Source organism: Triticum aestivum, chromosome 5A, assembly GCF_018294505.1.
Source record: "Triticum aestivum cultivar Chinese Spring chromosome 5A, IWGSC CS RefSeq v2.1, whole genome shotgun sequence".
Lineage (NCBI taxonomy): Eukaryota > Viridiplantae > Streptophyta > Magnoliopsida > Poales > Poaceae > Triticum > Triticum aestivum.
The window spans coordinates 10943081-10962644 of record NC_057806.1 but is presented as its reverse complement, the minus strand read 5'-3'; the positions used below and the strand labels follow the sequence as shown (position 1 = coordinate 10962644).

Here is a 19564-nt window from a genome sequence, read left to right as displayed (position 1 = left end):
CGCGGTCCACGGCAACCGCGGGCGGGGCGCAGCAGGGCCGCGGTGAACGCGGCCGCGGCGGTGAGAACGAGCGTGGGCGTGCGCACGAGAGGGAGCCTGCGGGTGCATGCGCGGTGGAGCGGGCGACGCAGCGCTGTAGAGGGCGGCGCGGGGAGGTCGGACGCGACGCGGGGACAGGGGAAGGAGAGAAGGGGCGCGGCTCACGGTGGAAGTAGGGTTCGAGGCAGTGGACTCGAGGTGGCTTGGGGTGGTCCGGCGACGGCGGGGCGGAGATGACGCAGTCCGGCGGGGTGGCGGCGTCCATGCAGCGTCGGGCGTCGAGGGCGCGGTCGCGATTGCCGCAGCAAGTGACACCGTCGAGGTAGAGGGGACGGGGCGCGAGGACGAGGGAGACGGCGAGGTGGTTGTGGCGGAGGCGTTCCGCGCGGCGTCGAGGCGGCTGGGAAGGTCGACGGGGTCGGGGCGCCGTGGGGAGGTTCGTCCCCTCGATCCCAATCTGGATCGGGGAAGGGGAGAGAGACATGGGGATCGTGGGGAGGGGGAGTGGGTGAGTGGGGGTGGGCTAGGGTTTGATCGGGGGGAGTGGGGGTTATGGGGAGTGGGGGAATGGCCGGTTGGGCCGGCCGGCAGCTGGGCTGGAGCCCAGTGGGGGGGTTCTTTTCTATTTATTTATTTTTGTTTGTTACTTTTGTTTTTTCCCTTTGTATTTTCTTTTTCTTTATTCATTTTCCTATTCTGTTTTATTTAATTCAGGGCATTTAAGCATTATATAAAACTGTGTCTTCTTCACCATAATTATCTATGTAATATTTAGTACAACCCGGACATTTTTAATTTTAATATTTGAAAACTTTTATTATTTACCAAATTTTGAATTTGAATTTTGGACCGGTTTTGATCTAACGATAGATTAGCAACAGTAACGAAGGTGATGTGGCATCATTAGCAGAGTATCACTGTAGCCTAATTATCCGGGCGTCACACATCACCGGAGCCACGACCACCGGTGAAGCAAGGGAAATAGAAGCGACCTCCAGCTCCCCTTCCCGAACTGCAGCCCCCTCAAAGTCCAACAAAGGAAGCGTGTGTTCAAACATATCATCAGTCTCCACCCGATCACTCCAAAGTCTGGGAGGCGCAGAAGTAGGCTCAAAAGACCCAAATCGCAGCAACGTCATAGGCACCGAAGGTGAGGGTGCCGGCTCAACCCCGGTCCCTTCCCCAGGCAACTGAGCATCTAGGCGAGACCCGGTCGACCCCTCTCAAGTGGACTCGGCCGGTGCCCCCTTGGCTCCTGCACCGCCGTCACTCTCGTGCATATCAACATCATCCCCATTAACCTCCTCAGCAAACATCTCAGTGTCCTCCAACTCTATGTCGAGCGGGAATACCTCTCCCCTATATGTCCAGTGGACCACATCAGGCACGAAATCAACATTCAGAAAACTCACCAAGATCCGTGCCACTCCATGAGAACGAGTGAAAGCCATATCCCAACCATGATACCCATACTGGCCACAACTCGAACATCCTACAAAGGCTTAGATGGGGCCCTAGAAAACCTCAACCATACCTGCGTAAGCGGCTTTCCTTTAGGCTCCACCTTCATCCACTCGTGAAACTCCAGAATACACTTAGTACTAGGAACTCTACACAAGCCAAAGCTCAGCAGTTTCTGCAAATCCTCCACAGAAGGGAAATCCACCTTGAAGACATTAGCTTTAAGGCTGAGCAGCTCCCACTGGAAGTCACCTGGTGCCAACTCCTGAAGCCTCCGGATAATCTGAGCCTCAGTCACCTCGCCCTGGGTTGCTTTCACAATCCCGGTAGTCAAGCCTTGTGTCTCCTCTAGAATCTCCCTCGCGACCGGGGACTCGAAGAATAAAAGCTCCGCACAATATAGTCCATACATAGTCAGAGCAGGAGCCTGGTCACGCAATAACGGGCACTCTCCCGAAGCATGTGCTGGCTTGCCACACGAGTCACACAGCTCTGCCACGCACTCTGCAATAAAATGGCCCTTCTCACCACACCGGTAACAGAGCATCCTTTCCTTCTTGCGCGCCCACTTGGCCGCCCTCTTAGAATCAGACCTGTCAGACGCCTCAGCCACAGCCCCAGGCACAGGAACCTCAACATAAGCCAGGGTCGTTACCACATCCATCGCCTGACTAGTAAGATCAGTAGACTAAGCGTTATCTGTCTCAACAGCTGTCGCCGCATGGTCAACAGCGGCTAGGGGCGGAGGCTGTCTACGAAACCTCCCACGACCACCACCCCGACCACCTCGATGTCCACGGTAGACACCTCTCTGGTGGTGATCCGGACTGGATGTCCCCTCGACAAAGCCACCAAGAGGCCCGAGAAAAGGTCGCTCAGCCGACCTGTCACCCTGCCGGGCGTAGCCTCGACCGCCACCCGTAGACGAGGAACCATGGTGCTTCCCGTCTCCATACGCATCAACACCATCATCCCCCCACTGACCTCGGAGCGGCTCGAAGGAATCTCTAGATGTCGAAGTATGCCTCGTCTGCGATGGTCCCGAACGGTTCTGAGCCGGTCTCGCTACGGAGTGCGGCGGAGGAGCGCCCCGAGGCGGACCACTAACAGGAACCAGCACCACAGTAGTCGGGCTAGACCCGTCGCCCCGACCCGTAGCAGCAGCTACTGTAGTCGTTGGCCCCGTTGGTCGGTGCGCGGCGGCAGCGCCACGGCCGGTGCCGACTGAACGATGCCCCCAGCAGGGCCACCTCTTCCCGTCGGCGTGTGGGCGGCCTGGCCGCCGCAGGCACAGGTGGTCGTGGCCCGAGGTTGCCGCCTGGCCGCCCCATAGCAGAAACGGCGGCTCCACGCCCGGCACCGGCTGCAGCACCTGCCGCGCCAGGCCCAACACCAGCGGCCCCCTGTCCAGCACCCCCCGGCGGCGGCGGCACGACCGCTCCGGCCCTGTCTCTGGCTATTGCCGCCTGGGGCTTCGACGCCGGTGGCGGCGGCCCTCCCGTCCCTCTGCCCGTCATAGCACCAAGGGGAGGGATCCGACGAGCTCGGCCAGGGCCGCACGGAGGAACCACCGGCGTCGCGTTACGGCGAACCCTAGGACGCAGCATGATCACGTTCGCATGGCGATTCTCGATCTCACCTGTGCATGCAGCTACCGCATTGATACATGTGGTGCCCGATATAGCCTGGGCCTCATACCCAGCTATTTCCGGCCCATGTAGGCGCGCGCGAGAAACCGACGCAGCCGGCCCAACTCGGCCCAGCAGGTGGTTCAAACGATCACGATGAGCGGCGCTGATCCCAACAGACATTCGCGAAGGCACAGCAGCCTCCGTCGCCGGCGGCGATCCGGCCCTCAACCGGCGCACCGGACTCTTCTTCTTCACCACCGTCCACGAATCCGGATGAATCAAGTCAAAAAGCGTGAGGTTTGGAAGTTGTACCTTAGGTATAGGGCCCTTCCAAGGCCTGACCGCCGTCGCTGCTGTTCTTCGGTGAACGACACGGCGCACCATCTCCTTCCTCTCGTCTGGATGTAGCCCGATCCGCGCCGGATCCTCCACCGGCAATACCGAGTCTACGGTTGTGGCCACATCATCTTTGTCGTAACCTGCGTGAAATAAATGTAGGGGATCGTAGCAGAAATTTAAAGTTTTCTACGCATCACCAAGATCAATCTATGGAGTAATCTAGCAACGAGGGGAAGGGGAGTGGATCTACATACCCTTGTAGATCGCTAAGCGGAAGCGTTGCAAGAACGCGGATGAAGGAGTCGTACTCGTAGCGATTCAGATCGCGGTTAATTCCGATCTAAGCGCCGAACCATGGCGCCTCCGTGTTCAACACACATGCAGCCCGGTGACGCCTCCTACGCCTTGATCCAGCAAGGAGAGAAGGAGAGGTTGGTGAAGACTCCGTCCAGCAGCAGCACAACGGCGTGGTGGTGGTGGAGGAGCGCGGAACTCCAGCAGGGCTTCGCCAAGCACTACGAGAGACGAGGAGGGAGAGAGGTAGGGCTGCACCAAGAGGGAAATCGAATCGTGTCTATTGCAGCCCCAATACCTCAAGTATATATAGGGGAAGGGGAGGGGATGCGCCCCCATCTAGGGTTCCCTCCCTAGGGGTGGCGGCAGCCCCAAAACCCATCTAGGGTTGCGGCCAAGGGGGAGAAGGGGAGGCACACCTGGGGTGGGCCTTAGGGCCCATCTGCCCTAGGGTTTGCCCCCTCCCTTCTAGGAGGCGCCTTGGGCCTAGGTGGGAGGCGCCCCAGCCCACCTAGGGGCTGGTCCCTTCCCACTATTGGCCCATGTAGGCCTCCGGGGCCCGTGGCCCCTCCCGGTGGACCCCCCCCCCTAGCGTCATCGAACCTTAAGTGTGTAGACCCTACGGGTTCGGGAGTCATGCAGACATGGCCGAGACAACTCTCCGGTCAATAACGAACAGCGGGATCTGGATACCCATGTTGGCTCCCACATGCTCCACGATGATCTCATCGGATGAACCATGATGTCAAGGATTCAATCAATCCCGTATACAATTCCCTTTGTCTAGCGGTACGATACTTTCCCGAGATTCGATCGTCGGTATCCCGATACCTTGTTCAATCTCGTTACCGGCAAGTCTCTTTACTCGTTCCATAACACATCATCCCGTGATCAACTCCTTGGTCACATTGTGCACATTATGATGATGTCCTACCGAGTGGGCCCAGAGATACCTCTCCGTTTACACGGAGTGACAAATCCCAGTCTCAATTCGTGCCAACCCAACAGACACTTTTGGAGATACCCGTAGTGCACCTTTATAGCCACCCAGTTACGTTGTGACGTTTGGTACACCCAAAGCACTCCTACGGTATCCGGGAGTTGCACAATCTCATGGTCTAAGGAAATGATACTTGACATTAGAAAAGCTTTAGCATACGAACTACACGATCTTGTGCTAGGCTTAGGATTGGTCTTGTCCATCACATCATTCTCCTAATGATGTGATCCCGTTATCAACGACATGCAATGTCCATGGTCAGTAAACTGTAACCATCTATTGATCAACGAGCTAGTCAACTAGAGGCTTACTAGGGACATGGTGTTGTCTATGTATCCACACATGTATCTGAGTTTCCTATCAATACAATTCTAGCATGGATAATAAACGATTATCATGAACAATGAAATATAATAATAACTAATTTATTATCGCCTCTAGGGCATATTTCCAACAGTCTCCCACTTGCACTAGAGTCAATAATCTAGTTCACATCGCCATGTGATTAACACTTACAGGTCACATCGCTATGTGACCAACATCCAAAGAGTTTACTAGACTCAATAATCTAGTTCACATCACTATGTGATTAACACTGAATGAGTTCTGGGTTTGATCATGTTATGCTTGTGAGAGAGGTTGTAGTCAACGGGTCTTGCCATATTCAGATCCCTATGTATTTCGCAAAACTTTATGTCATATCGTAGATGCTGCTACCACATTCCACTTGGAGCTATTCCAAATTGTTGCTCCATTATACGTATCCGGTATCTCTACTCAGAGCTATCCGGATAGGTGTTAAGCTTGCATCGACGTAACTCTTTACGTCGAACTCTTTATCACCTCCATAACCAAGAAACATTTCCTTATTCCTATAAGGACAATTTTGACCGCTATCTGGTGATCTACTCCTAGATCACCTTTGTACCCTTTTGCCAGACATGTGGCAAGGCACACATCAGGTGCGGTATTCAGCATGGCATACCGTATAGAGCCTATGACAAAAGCATAGGGGACGACCTTCGTCCTTCCTCTTTCTTCTGCCGTGGTCAATCTTTGAGTCTTACTCAACTTCACACCTTACAACTCAGGTAAGAACCCCTTCTTTGACTGATCTATTTTGAACTCCTTCAAAAACATGTCAAGGTGTGCGTTCTTTGAAAGTATCATCAGGCGTCTTGATCTATTTCTATAGATCTTAATGCCCAATATGTAAGCAGCTTTATCCAGGTCTTCCTTTGAAAATCACTCTTCAAACAACCGTTTATGCTTTCCAGAAATTCTACATCATTTCGAATCAACAATATGTCATCCACGTATACTTATCAGAAATGTTGTAGTGCTCCCACTCACTTTCTTGTAAATACAAGTTTCTAGCAAACATTGTATAAACCTAAAAGCCTTGATCACTCCATCAACGCATATATTCTGACTCCGAGATGCTTGCTCTAGTCCATAGAAGGATCGCTGGAGCTAGCCTACCTTTTAGCATCCTTAGGATCGACAAAACTTTGATTGTATCACATACAACTCTTTCTTACGAAAACTGGTAAGAAAACTTGTTTTTGACATCCATCTGTCAGATTTCATAATCGAAAAATACAGCTAATTCTAACATGATTCCGACGGACTTAAGCATCGCTATGGGTGAGAAATTCTCATCGTAGTCAACTCCTTGAACTTGTGAAAAGACTCTTTCCCATAAGTCGAGCTTCATAGACGGTAACATTATCGCCCATGTCCGTCTTCTTCTTAAAGATCCATTTATCTCAATGGCTCGCTGATCATCGGGCAAGTCCACCAAAGTCCATACTTTGTTCTGATACATGGATCCTATCTCGGATTTCATGGCTTCTAACCATTTGTCGGAATACGGGCCCACCATCGCTTCTCCATAGCTCGTAGGTTCATTGTTGTCTAACAACATGATATCTAAGACAGGATTACCGTACCACTCAGGAGTAGTACATATCCTTGTCGACCTACGAGGTTCGATAGCAACTTGATCCGAAGCTTCATGATCACTATCCTTAACTTCCTATTCAATAGACGTAGGCGCCACAGAAAACATCTTTCTGTGTTGCATCACTCTCTGGTTGAAATAAAGGTTCGACAACCTCATCAAGTTCTATCTTCCTCCCACTCAATTCTTTCGAGAGAAACTCCTTCTCGAGAAAGGACCCGTTCTTGGCGACAAACAATTTGCCCTCGGATCTGAGATAGAAGGTGTACCCAACTGTCACCTTTGGGTATCCTATGAAGATGTGTTTGTCCGCTTTGGGTTCGAGCTTCTCCAGCTGAAGCCTTAAACATCGCAGCCCCAAACATTAAGAAGTGACAACTTTGGTTTCTTGCCAAACCAATGTTCACACGACGTCGTTTCAACGGACTTAAATGGTGTCCTATCTAAAGTGAATGCAGCTGTCTCTAACGCATAACCTCAAAATGAAAACGGTAGATTGGTAATAGACATCATAGATCGCACCATATCTCATAGGGTTCGATTATGACGTCCGGACACACCATTACCTTGTGGTGTTCCAGGTGGCTTCAACTGTGAAACAATTCCACAATGTCTTAAGTGTTTGCCAAACTCATAACTCAGAAATTCTCATTGATCAGATTGTAGGAATTTGATCTTCTTGTTATGATGATTCTTAACTTCACTCTGAAATCGCTTGAACTTTTCAAACGTTTCAGACTTGTGCTTCATTAAGTAAATATACCTATATCTACTCAAATCATCAGTGAAGATGAGAAAATAGCGATATCCACCGCACGCTCCAATTCTCATTGGATCACACACATCTGCATGTATGATTTCCAACAAGTCACTTTCCCGTTTCATTGTACCTGAAAACGGGGTCTTAGTCATCCTGCCCATGAGGCATGGAGGCATGGCTCGCATGTGTCAAGCGATTTAAAATCAAGTGACTCCAAACATCCATCGATATGGAGTTTCTTCATGCATCTTACGCCAATATGACCTAAGCGGCAATGCCACAAGAAAGTGGTACTATCATTATTAACTCTACATCTTTTGGCGTGAACATGTGTATCACCACGACCAAGATTCAATGAACCATTCACATAGGGTGCATGACCATGAAAGGTATCATTCATGTAAATAGAATAACCATTATTCTCTAACTTAAATGAATGACCGTATTGCAATGAACATGATCTAATCATATTCATGCTCAACGTAGACACCTGATAACATTTATCTAGGTTCAATACTAATCCCGAAGGCAGATGGAGCGTGTGATGGTGATCTCATCAACTTTGGAAACACTTCCAACACACATCGTCACCTCGCCCTCAGCCAGTCTCCGTTTAGTCAGTAGCTTTTGCTTCAAGTCACCAATAATAGCAACTGAACCGGTATCCAATACCCAGGTGCTACCAGGAGTACTAGTGAGGTACACATTAATAACATGTATATACTTTGTTGAAGTTGCCAGCCTTCTTATCTACCATGCATTTGGGGTAATTCCGCTACCAGTGACTGTTCCCCTTACAATAGAAGGACTTAGTCTCGGGTTTGGGTTCAACCTTGGGTTCCTTCACTGGAGCGGCAACTGGTTTGCCATCCATGAAGTTTCCCTTCTAGCCCTTGCCCTTCTTGAAACCAGTGGTCTTGTTAAACCATCAACACTTGATGCTCCTTCTTGATCTCTACCTTTTGCGGTCTTAAGCACCGCGAACAGCTCCGGGATCAACTCCATCCCTAGCATGTCATAGTTCATCACGAAGATCTAGTAGCTTAGTGATAGTGGCTAGAGAACTCTATCAATCACTATCTTATCTAGAATTTTAACTCCCACTTGATTTAAGTGATTGTAGCACCCAGACATTCTGAGCACATGCTCACTAGCTGAGCTATTCTCCTCCATCTTGTTGGCAAAAGAACTTGTCAGAGGTCTCATACCTCTCAACACGGGCATGAGCCTGAAATCCCAATTTCAACTCTTGGAACATCTCATATGTCTTATGGAGTTCAAAACATCATTGGAATCCTGATTCTAAGCCATGAAGTATGGTGCACTAAACTATCAAGTAGTCATCAGGATGTGTCTGTCAGGTGTTCACAACATCCACAGACGATGTTGTAAGGGTTTGCACATCGAGCGGTGCATCAAAGACGTAAGCCTTCTGTGTAGCAGTGAGGACACTCCTCGGACTACGGACCCAGTCTGCATCATTGCTCACATATCTTTCAACTTGGTCTTTCTCTAAGAACGTATTGAAACAGGGAGCTACAACGTGAGCTATTTATCTACAACATATTTGCAAAGATAATTTAGACTATGTTCATGATAATTAAGTTCATCTAATCAAATTATTTAATGAACTCCCACTCAGATAGACATCCCTCTAGTCATCTAAGTGAAACATGATCCGAGTCAACTAGGTCGTGTCCGATCATCACGTGAGACGGACTAGTCAACATCGGTGAACATCTTCATGTTGATCGTATCTTATATACGACTCATGCTCGACCTTTCGGTCTTCCGTGTTCCGAGGCCATGTCTGTACATGCTAGGCTAGTCAAGTCAACCTAAGTGTATTGCGTGTGTAAATCTGGCTTACACCCGTTGTATTCGAACGTTAGAATCTATCACACCCGATCATCATGTGGTGCTTCAAAACAATGAACCTTCGCAACGGTGCATAGTTAGGGGGAACACTTTCTTGAAATTATTACGAGGGATTATCTTATTTAAGCTACCGTCGTTCTAAGCAAATAATATGTAAAACATGATAAACATCACATGCAATCAAATAGTGACATGATATGGCCAATATCATTTTGCTCCTTTTGATCTCCATCTTCGGGGCTCCATGATCATCATCGTCACCGGCATGACACCATGATCTCCATCATCATGATCTCCATCATCATGTCTTCTTGAAGTTGTCTCATCATCTATTACTTCTACTACTATGGCTAATGCTTTAGCAATAAAGTAAAGTAATTACATGACGTTTATGTTGACACGCAGGTCTTAAATAAATTAAGACAACTCCTATGGCTCCTGTCGGTTGTCATACTCATCGACATACAAGTCGTGATTCCTATTACAAGAACATGATCAATCTCATACATCACATATATCATTCATCACATCCTTTTGGCCATATCACATCACACGGCACATGCTGCAAAAACAAGTTAGACGTCCTCTAATTGTTGTTGCAAGTTTTTACGTGGCTGCTATAGGTTTCTAGCAAGAACGTTTCTTACCTACGCCAAAACCACAACGTGATATGGCAATTTCTATTTACCCTTCATAAGTACCCTTTTCATCGAATCCGATCCGACTAAAGTGGGAGAGACAGACACCCACTAGCCATCTTATGCAACTAGTGCATGTCAGTCGGTGGAACCTGTCTCACGTAAGAGTACGTGTAAGGTCGGTCCGGGCCGCTTCATCCCATGATGCCGCCAAATCAAGATAAGACTAGTAACGGCAAGTAAATTGACAAAATCGACGCCCACAACAACTTGTGTTCTACTCGTGCATAGAAACTACGCATAGACCTAGCTCTGGTACCACTATAGGGGATCGTAGCAAAAATTTAAAATTTTCTACGCATCACCAAGATCAATCTATGGAGTAATCTAGCAACGAGGGGAAGGGGAGTGGATATACATACCCTTGTAGATCGCTAAGCGGAAGCGTTGCAAGAACGCGGATGAAGGAGTCGTACTCGTAGCGATTCAGATCGCGGTTGATTCCGGTCTAAGCGCCGAACCACGGCGCCTCCGCGTTCAACACACATGCAGCCCGATGACGTCTCCTACGCCTTGATCCAGCAAGGAGAGAAGGAGAGGTTGGGGAAGACTCCGTCCAGCAGCATCACGACGGTGTGGTGGTGGTGGAGGAGCGCGGAACTCCAGCAGGGCTTCGCCAAGCACTACGAGAGACGAGGAGGGAGAGAGGTAGGGCTGCGCCAAGAGGGAGATCGGATCGTGTCTATTGCAGCCCCAATACCTCAAGTATATATAGGGGAAGGGGAGGGGCTGCGCCCCCATCTAGGGTTCCCTCCCTATGGGTGGCGGCAGCCCCAAAACCCATCTAGGGTTGCGGCTAACGGGGGGGAGAAGGGGAGGCGCACCTGGGGTGGGCCTTAGGGCCCATCTGCCTTAGGGTTTGCCCCCCTCCCCTCTAGGAGGCGCCTTGGGCCTAGGTGGGAGGTGCCCCAGCCCACCTAGGGGCTGGTCCCTTCCCACTATTGGCCCATGTAGGCCTCCGGGGCCCGTGGCCCCTCCCGGTGGACCCCCGGACCCCTCCGGTGGTCCCGGTACACTACCGGTGATGCCCGGAACACTTCCGGTGGCCAAAACCATACTTCCTATATATCAATCTTTACCTCCGGACTATTCCGGAACTCCTCGTGACGTCCGGGATCACATCCGGGACTCTGAACAACATTCGGTAACCGCGCACATACTTTCCCTATAACCCTAGCGTCATCAAACCTTAAGTGTGTAGACCCTACGGGTTCGGGAGTCATGCAGAGATGGCCGAGACAACTCTCTGGTCAATAACCAACAGCGGGATCTGGATACCCATGTTGGCTCCCACATGCTCCACGATGATCTCATCGGATGAACCACGATGTCAAGGATTCAATCAATCCCGTATACAATTCCCTTTGTCTAGCGGTACGATACTTGCTCGAGATTCGATCGTCGGTATCCCGATACCCTGTTCAATCTCGTTACTGGCAAGTCTCTTTACTCGTTCCGTAACACATCATCCCGTGATCAACTCCTTGGTCACATTGTGCACATTATGATGATGTCCTACCGAGTGGGCCCAGAGATACCTCTCCGTTTACACGGAGTGACAAATCCCAGTCTCGATTCGTGCCAACCCAACAGACACTTTCCGGGATACCTGTAGTGCACCTCTATAGCCACCCAGTTACGTTGTGATGTTTGGTACACCCAAAGCACTCCTACGGTATCCGGGAGTTGCACAATCTCATGGTCTAAGGAAATGATACTTGACATTAGAAAAGCTTTAGCATACGAACTACACGATCTTGTGCTAGGCTTAGGATTGGTCTTGTCCATCACATCATTCTCCTAATGATGTGATCCCGTTATCAACGACATCCAATGTCCATGATCAGGAAACTGTAACCATCTATTGATCAACGAGCTAGTCAACTAGAGGCTTACTAGGGACATGGTATTGTCTATGTATCCACACATGTATCTGAGTTTCCTATCAATACAATTCTAGCATGGATAATAAACGATTATCATGAACAATGAAATATAATAATAACTAATTTATTATTGCCTCTAGGGCATATTTCCAACAATAAATCTAAAATCAAATCCGATGGAGTAGGCGACGTCGGTGAACCCCCTGGATCCTCTTCGTCCCCGTCGGCATCCTCGTCGTCCGAATCCAGAAGAGCCCAGAATCGGCCGCCGACGCCTGCCCGGTCCGCCGCCGCGGGGCGGCGCGCCTCGATGGTCGCCTCCACGGTCGCCCAGGGAGTCGCCCTCATTCCCTTAATTAATGCAGATCGAGTCTCAACTCCTCGCACAAACTACGGCACCAGCGAACAAAAACTGAAAAGGAGAGCAGAGGAACTGACGGGGCTGGATTACCAGAGGCGGCGACGGGGCGGTTGCTGGGGTCTGCGCCACGCGCTTGCGGATACGGTAGAAGAAGCCGGGGAGGAGAACGACGGCCTCGGCCACCGCAGCTGCCGGAGACCTCCTCCCGTCCATGGTTTCCGCTCTCTCGCCGGAGACCTCCTCCCGTCCACCGCCGCTATTTTTAAAAAATAATACATTTTTTAATTAATTTTGATAAATATTACGCTGGATAAAAAAATTTAAAAATAATACACCGTCGGCCCGCTGTAGGCCGACTGGGCCTAGTCAGCCCACAGTAGGCCGATTGGATTCCAGTCGGCCTACAGCTGGCCGGCTGGCCCCTGTCGGCCCACTGTGGGCTGATTGCGTCCTGTCGGCCCACTGTGGGCCGACTGGAGCCAATTGGCTCGCTGTGGGCTAATTGTTTTTGCAAAAAAAGTAGGCATAAAAATATATTTTTTAAAAAATATTAATCAATACAAGTGGGTGCTTGTGGTGAAATTCTCTTCGAGGATACAGTTCATGCTTTGGAGTTGCTAGATGAGCCAACAGCAGTTGGTTGAGCTCAAACCATGGCCTGATAGAGTATAAATTTTGGTGGGTGCAGGTTTAACTGTTGCTGAAGATCACCTTGTCTTTCAGCCCCTGGTAGTGATGCAATTATTTTGGGACTAGCCTGCCGCTTAAGAGGGGCAATTGTCACACCCCACCTAATACAGGATGGTGTATGACAGGTCAGGTCCACCTGCTGCTAGGATGGACTGTGTAGTAGGCGTCGGGCGTGTGTGTGGGGCTTATATGCCCAACCCTCTGTACTGAACTAGTCATCGAATAGAAAAAGGAATGAACTGAGCTCGAGCTCCTTCGTTCTTCTTCAGTCAATCCCCATTTCCATTTCCTCTTTGTTATGTGATTCTCAAGCTACTGCTAGGGACATCACAGCCTCAGCTGCCTCTGCTCCGTTCCATGGTTTCCGCTCGCTCGCCGCAGACCTCCTCCCGTTCTCCGCCGGCGCATCTTGTTCTTTTTCTCTCCTATTTCGCTCTTTTTTGGGTGGAGAAAACTCTAGGAGGGCAAGCAGTAGGTGGGCTGGCCATCTATGCGCTGGGCCGTTTCTGTGTTCGCTAGCAGACCCCTTGTTGACCCAGCCCAGCACTGGAGATCTGCCAAATGGGACCAAGGAGCCGGACGCGGAAATCCTAACGGACGCTCGTTGCGTCAAGTTGCCGCTGCTTCGCACAGAGGCGAGCGAGCTAGCGATTAAGATGGGCCGGCCCAATTACGAGATTTCGCACGTGCTACAGTGTCTGGTTTTGGGAACATTCTGCAAAGTTGGTTTTGGGAACCTTCTAGAATCTTCTTAAACCGGTTTTCTCACTAGTTATTTCTGTTTCTGTTTCTTTTTTCTTTTTCTTTCTTCGTTTTTCTGTTTGTTTATTTCATTTTCAATTCCTTTTTCTTTTTTTGTATTTTCTTTTTGTTCTTCAAAATTTAAAATTCTTTTCTAAAATTCTAAAAATGTTTTAGAAGTTCAAAAAATGTTCTTGTTATCAATATTTGTTCACAAATACAAAAAAATGTTCTACATCGAAAAAATGTTCGCATATTATAAAAAAAGTGTTCACTTTTCAAAAACAAATCCATAAGTTCAAAAAATGTTCAACTTTTCAAATTGTGTTTAGGAGTTTCAAAAAATGTTCCCATTTTCAAAATTTGTTCACCAATTTCCAGAAAATGTTCATGCTTTCAATTTTTTGGGGAGTTTCAAAAAATGTTTCCATTTAAAGAATTGTTCGTAAATTCCAAAAATATGTTCGTGTTTCAATTTTTGTTCGGGAGTTTCCAAAAATGATCGCTTTTTAATAAAAAGTTTGGATTTTAAAAAATGTTTCTAGGTCTCAAAAGATGTTCCCAATTTCAAAAAATGTACGGAATTTCAAAAAAACTTCAGAAATTACGAAAAGTGTTTGAGTTCTCAAAAAAATATTCGTTTTATTAAAAAAACTTCAAATTTTTAAACCATTAAAACTCGGTTGCTACAGGACACTTGACATACAAAATCCGTCTGCTACAGTTGTAGTGACCCGGCTCGCTACAGTGCATAACTTGCTATATGGGCCGGCCCAATAGGGAGCGCGCCTGTGCGATTGCTCGACTGTTTGACGCAGCGAGCGTCGAACAGTAGGAGGAGCTCCCGCCGGACGCAGCAACTATTTGTCGCTTTAAGCGAGGCGAGAAGGGAACTCTCGCCGAAGTTTTTTCTCAACCTGCATCGTATTAGGCCGGCACACTGGCACGCGCATACGGATTAAAAGTATAGGAGAGGAAATGGGAGAACCAGGGATCGATTCCTGGTCACCAGGCTGCGATCGGGTGCGGCTAGCAACTATTTGATCACCGCCTAGGATCCCTCTCGTGGTAAGTTGTAGGGCGTGTCCTACTTGAAGCTATTCGATCTGGTTTTTTCTGTTTTTTTTTGTTTCTGTTTTTTTTCTTCTCCATTTCTCTCATTCTTTCTTGCATTTTGTTTATTCGTTTTTCTTACATTTTGTTTCTTCTCATTTTTGGTTTGGTTTTGTTTTTCTTCTCCATTTTTGTTTTTTCTTATGTTTGTTTTCGTTTTCACTATACATTTTCGTATGTGTCAAAAACATTTTTTAATAAATGATCAATAGTTTTTATATACACGTTGAACATTGTCCGGACGCTTATTCAACATTTTTTAAATATTTTTTCAACATTTTAATACTTATCCAAGAAAATACTTGTTCAAAAAAATTTAAATACTCATTCAACATTTTTTAATACTTATTCAACATTTCTTTAGATACTTGTTCAATACTTCTAATATTTACACAACATTTTCAAATAATTGTTCAAAAAAATCCATATACTCATTCAGCATTTTTTAATACTTATTCAACATTTTTCAAATACTTGTTCGACATTTTTAATACTGTTTCAACATTTTTCATATCCTTGTTCAACATTTTTTAATACTTATTCAACATTTTTTCAAATAATTGTTCAACATTTTTCAAAAATTTGTTAACTTTTTCAAAATGATTGACTAAAACTTTTATATACACATTAAACATTTTTCATCATTTTTAATACATTGTCAACATTTTTTGTATACGCATTCAACATTTTTCAAAGCATGATTAACATTTTTTTAAATACTGTGTGAAGTTAATTTTTGTAATATATATGTTTAGAATATAAAGTGTAAGTAAAACTAAAAAAAAGAATCAAAAAAAGAAATAGAAACATGAAAGAAAAACGGAAAAAGAAAAGGAGGCAGTGTACCTACCGTGAACTAGGCCGGCCCATATCATCGTGCGCTTCAGCGAGTCTGATGACTCGACTCTCTTAATGCAAGGTGTAGGGGCGCCGGGAGCCGGATCCTCTAACATGCACAAGAGATGTCACAAAAGCTACAGTAAACTCTGTGTATAAAATGAAGAAGGGATAGGGGGCTAGCATTGGCCGCGAATCACTGCAGATTGGATATTGTTCATGAATTACTGTGGATAATTATTGTTTATGAATCCCTGGGTTAGATCATGGTTTTCGTGACTTCCCTCCCAATGTCAGCCCTAAAAAATGGCTAATAACTAGTCTTAATCATTTGGCCAATATATGAATAACTCTCTTTTTAATCTCTAAAAAGATTTGGTCCTTTCTTTTCAAATGCCTGATTACTAATACGTGGTGGCGTGATGCTGCTAGCGGCCGGTGCATGTCTCCATCATTGTCAAGTTGTGTCACGAGCGATGAAGAAAGGTATGCTGCCTGGTAAGTTGCGCCACCGGCATCAAGGAAGTGATGGCCATGAAACGGAGGCCATTGCCACGAGGAGTTTCATGTCGGAGTCGTCGACAAGGTGTGTCATCGTCGATAACATGGAGACAAGTCATCGGCGAGTTGTGGTACCGGTGACGAACATGAGGCAGCGAGCGTGTTGCGGCTGCACACTCGCGGTGAAGGCATGAGAGGTATTCCTCCCATCAAGGCCAACGAAGACAACGGCAATCGGCGTGACAAGATGGCATTGGCGACCATCTACGTGTTGCACCAACGACATTGACGATGCACCGACGCTGCTTTGAAGGTCGACATGGAAGTGTTTGAATAAACTACAACAAGGTTAAAGAGGTGAATGTTGAAATTAATCTTGTTGTTTTTGGTTTTCATCACGTTTAGTTAATTATATTGTGCACGGCCAGTTAGTCATGCCAAATTGTGAGCGCGGTTAATTAGGTAGGAGCCGGGGCAGCCGAGCCGCGTGGCTTGTTTTGTATGGAGGAAGAATAGGAAGCAATTAGGTGAGACTTGATCCTATGCATGTGTATCCAACGATTCTGCAGACTTAGCTGTTACCCAAGCTTGTGTGTAGCTAGCCCGTGCAGTACTATTCGGATCAAGCAACCGTGGGCATTATCATGCATGTGTATGTGCGTGTGTGCGTGAGCTAGTGGAGTATCCTGTGAGTGTGTGGGCCATGTCTGAGTGCCAAACTTTGTACAAATAGTCATTTGAGTCAATGAAAAAAGTGCAGCCGTGAGGGAGGGTTGTCGAAGAGATGTAGTCTCTCGTGTGAACCAAGGAGCTGACCTTTTGGCAAAGCCATTGTTCGTCTTCCCTGGTGCTAGTGTGTGCGCGCGCGCGCGTGTTCCCCGGTCATATGTGTTTGTCGTGTTGAGAGAGAAAGCGAGAAGAGAGAGTTGTGTGAGGCAATGGAGGAAGAAGAAGTGGCATCAGTGTCATCACCTCGTGACAAAAATATGACAAAACAATGAGGTGAGGATGGAGGAGCATAATTAATAATCTTGGCAAGATCTTTATCAACTTCCAAGTATGTTTGGGTTGTCAAAGTTCTTTTAAAAATTAAAGTGTTTATGTGGTTGTCCATAAACAAGTTATTTTAACAAAGAACAACTTGATAAAGCGTAATTGGACAGGACCTACTAGGTGTAGTTTCTGTGATCGGGATGAGACGATTAAGCATTTATTCTTTGATTGCCCGTTGGCCAAAGTCCTTTGGCGGACGGTCCATATTGCTTGTAATATTACTCCACCGACTTCTGTCAATGCATTATTTGGGACATGGCTTAATGAGGTTGAGCCTGACTTAGCAAGACATATTCGGGTTGGAGTTTGCGCTTTGTTGTGGACTATCTGGAATTGCAGAAATGATTTGGTTTTTAACAGAACATCACGGATTTATTTTTTGCAGGTTATTTTCTGAGCTACGGCAGTGATCCGTTCGTGGTCGCTACTCACTTCGATGGAGGCCAGGGAGCGTTTGGTTACTGAATCTATCCGTTGAGAGATGGTAGCTCGGGATATTTTCAACCGGTTTGGATGATGGTCATGTAATAGGATAGGCAATTAGTTTACCTATCTATTTTTAGGCAGCCGGTTGTGGCATCTTTTCCTGACTAGTTTGTGTATCTAGACTTTTTAAGCTTTGTGTGAGCTGCATTTTCCTTTTATCAACTGGAGACTTTGGAACCTTATTGACACTTTTTGTTATTTGGTTAATAAGATGGCCGTATGCATCACTCTGATGCAGAGGCCGGGGAGCCCCCCTTTTCAAAAAAAAAAGATCTTTACTAGGGATTGGGCATAATCTTGGCAAGACCTTTACCAGGGATATTGGGCAGGATCAGTGTACTGCAAATAACGACGACTCGACGCAGACCGGCGTGCATGTGCGCTTGCTGGATCGGAAGCACGAGAGAGACATGCCTGGAGGAATAGGATGCGGGATAATGGGAGTGGGCAGCAGCAGACCGGGGAAACGGGGTAAGAAATTACGGGAGACGGGCAGGTAGCTGAATTACGGGAGGTTTACAGTGGGATCACGGCCGTGCATGGGATGGATGGAACATGAGTCAAACGGTGTGTGACTCGTCTCAAGATTTCCTTTCATTTGTTAATGGGTGATGCAGCTGGCTGATCACACCTAGCTAGCACTAGAATAATTTCCCCACGGAGACCGTGGTGCCAATTGGATAGAGATCACATTCTTCCACATCGACCAAAGCGCCGTCCATTTTAGAAAAAACTCGACGCCTGGCTTTGGCGCCGTAACCAGGCTCCAGTCCACTGACCAGACCCATCCGGCCATGATTCACCAACCCCCTCTCTCGAGCCCTTATTTATAGCGCTGCTCACACCATTTGCACCGGTTATGCTAGCTAGCTTGATCATCACAGCAATGCCCTCCACCAACAGCTGGACCCATGAGATCGAGTCGCCGGTCGCCGCCCCGCGCCTCTTCCGCGCCGGCATCATGGACTGGCACACCCTAGCCCCCAAGCTCGTGCCGCAGATCGTCGCCAGCGCCCACGCTGTTGAGGGAGAAGGCGGCGTAGGAAGCGTCAGGCAGTTCAACTTCACCTCAGGTATGCATCACATGCATCAGTTCATCTCACCTGCAATCTGATTCACATGGTCAAAGCTTGAAACGCAGTTCCCTATCTCGCAGCCATGCCCTTCAACCTCATCAAGGAGAGGCTCGAGTTCCTTGACGTGGACAAGTGCGAGTGCAAGTCGACCCTCATCGAGGGTGGTGGCATCGGCGCCGCGATTGAGGCGGCCACGTCGCACATCAAGGTGGAGTCGGCGGCCAACGGCGGCAGCATGGTCAAGGTGAAATCAACATACAAGCTGCTGCCGGGCATGGAGGTGGAGGATGAGATCACCAAGGCCAAGGGCTATGCCACGGCCATCTTCAAGGCCGCCGAGGCCTACCTTATCGCCAACCCGGATGCCTACAACGACCAAATAAATCAGTCAACAGAGATCATATATATGATTAACATGTGATGTCCCTAGTTGTCTAATAAAGCTGCTCCAAACCCTCAAGTAGTGACGCAATAATTGTGATGATTTTTCCAACAATTGTGTGCTTATATTCAGGGACTCATAGCACGTATGTTCTCCTGTACTACTTGTACTACTACACATCTCTTACATTTTCTAACAAGATATGTTAATATGGTTTGTCTAGCACACATGACACATATGAACATGTCCCTGGTCATGTCGCCATGCTCTAGCCTGCTACGGCAGTAGTATATGCAGTCAAATCAGACTTGCCACTTGCGTGCCCGCCATTGACTTCTTCCCGGGCGTATCGTTGCTCATGTCCGGGACCTCTTC

At 47.7% G+C, this 19564-nt stretch overlaps 1 protein-coding gene across 1 annotated transcript; it reads left to right on the top strand.

Moving 5' to 3' along the window:
* The first annotated feature begins 18607 nt into the window (after nucleotides 1-18607).
* On the top strand, nucleotides 18608-19345 carry LOC123106335 (pathogenesis-related protein 1). The gene is made up of 2 exons (XM_044528534.1): nucleotides 18608-18804; nucleotides 18888-19345. The coding sequence occupies exons 1-2, from the start codon at nucleotides 18618-18620 to the stop codon at nucleotides 19226-19228; spliced, it is 528 nt and encodes a 175-aa protein (XP_044384469.1). The 5' UTR covers nucleotides 18608-18617; the 3' UTR covers nucleotides 19229-19345.
* The last annotated feature ends 219 nt before the right edge of the window (nucleotides 19346-19564 follow it).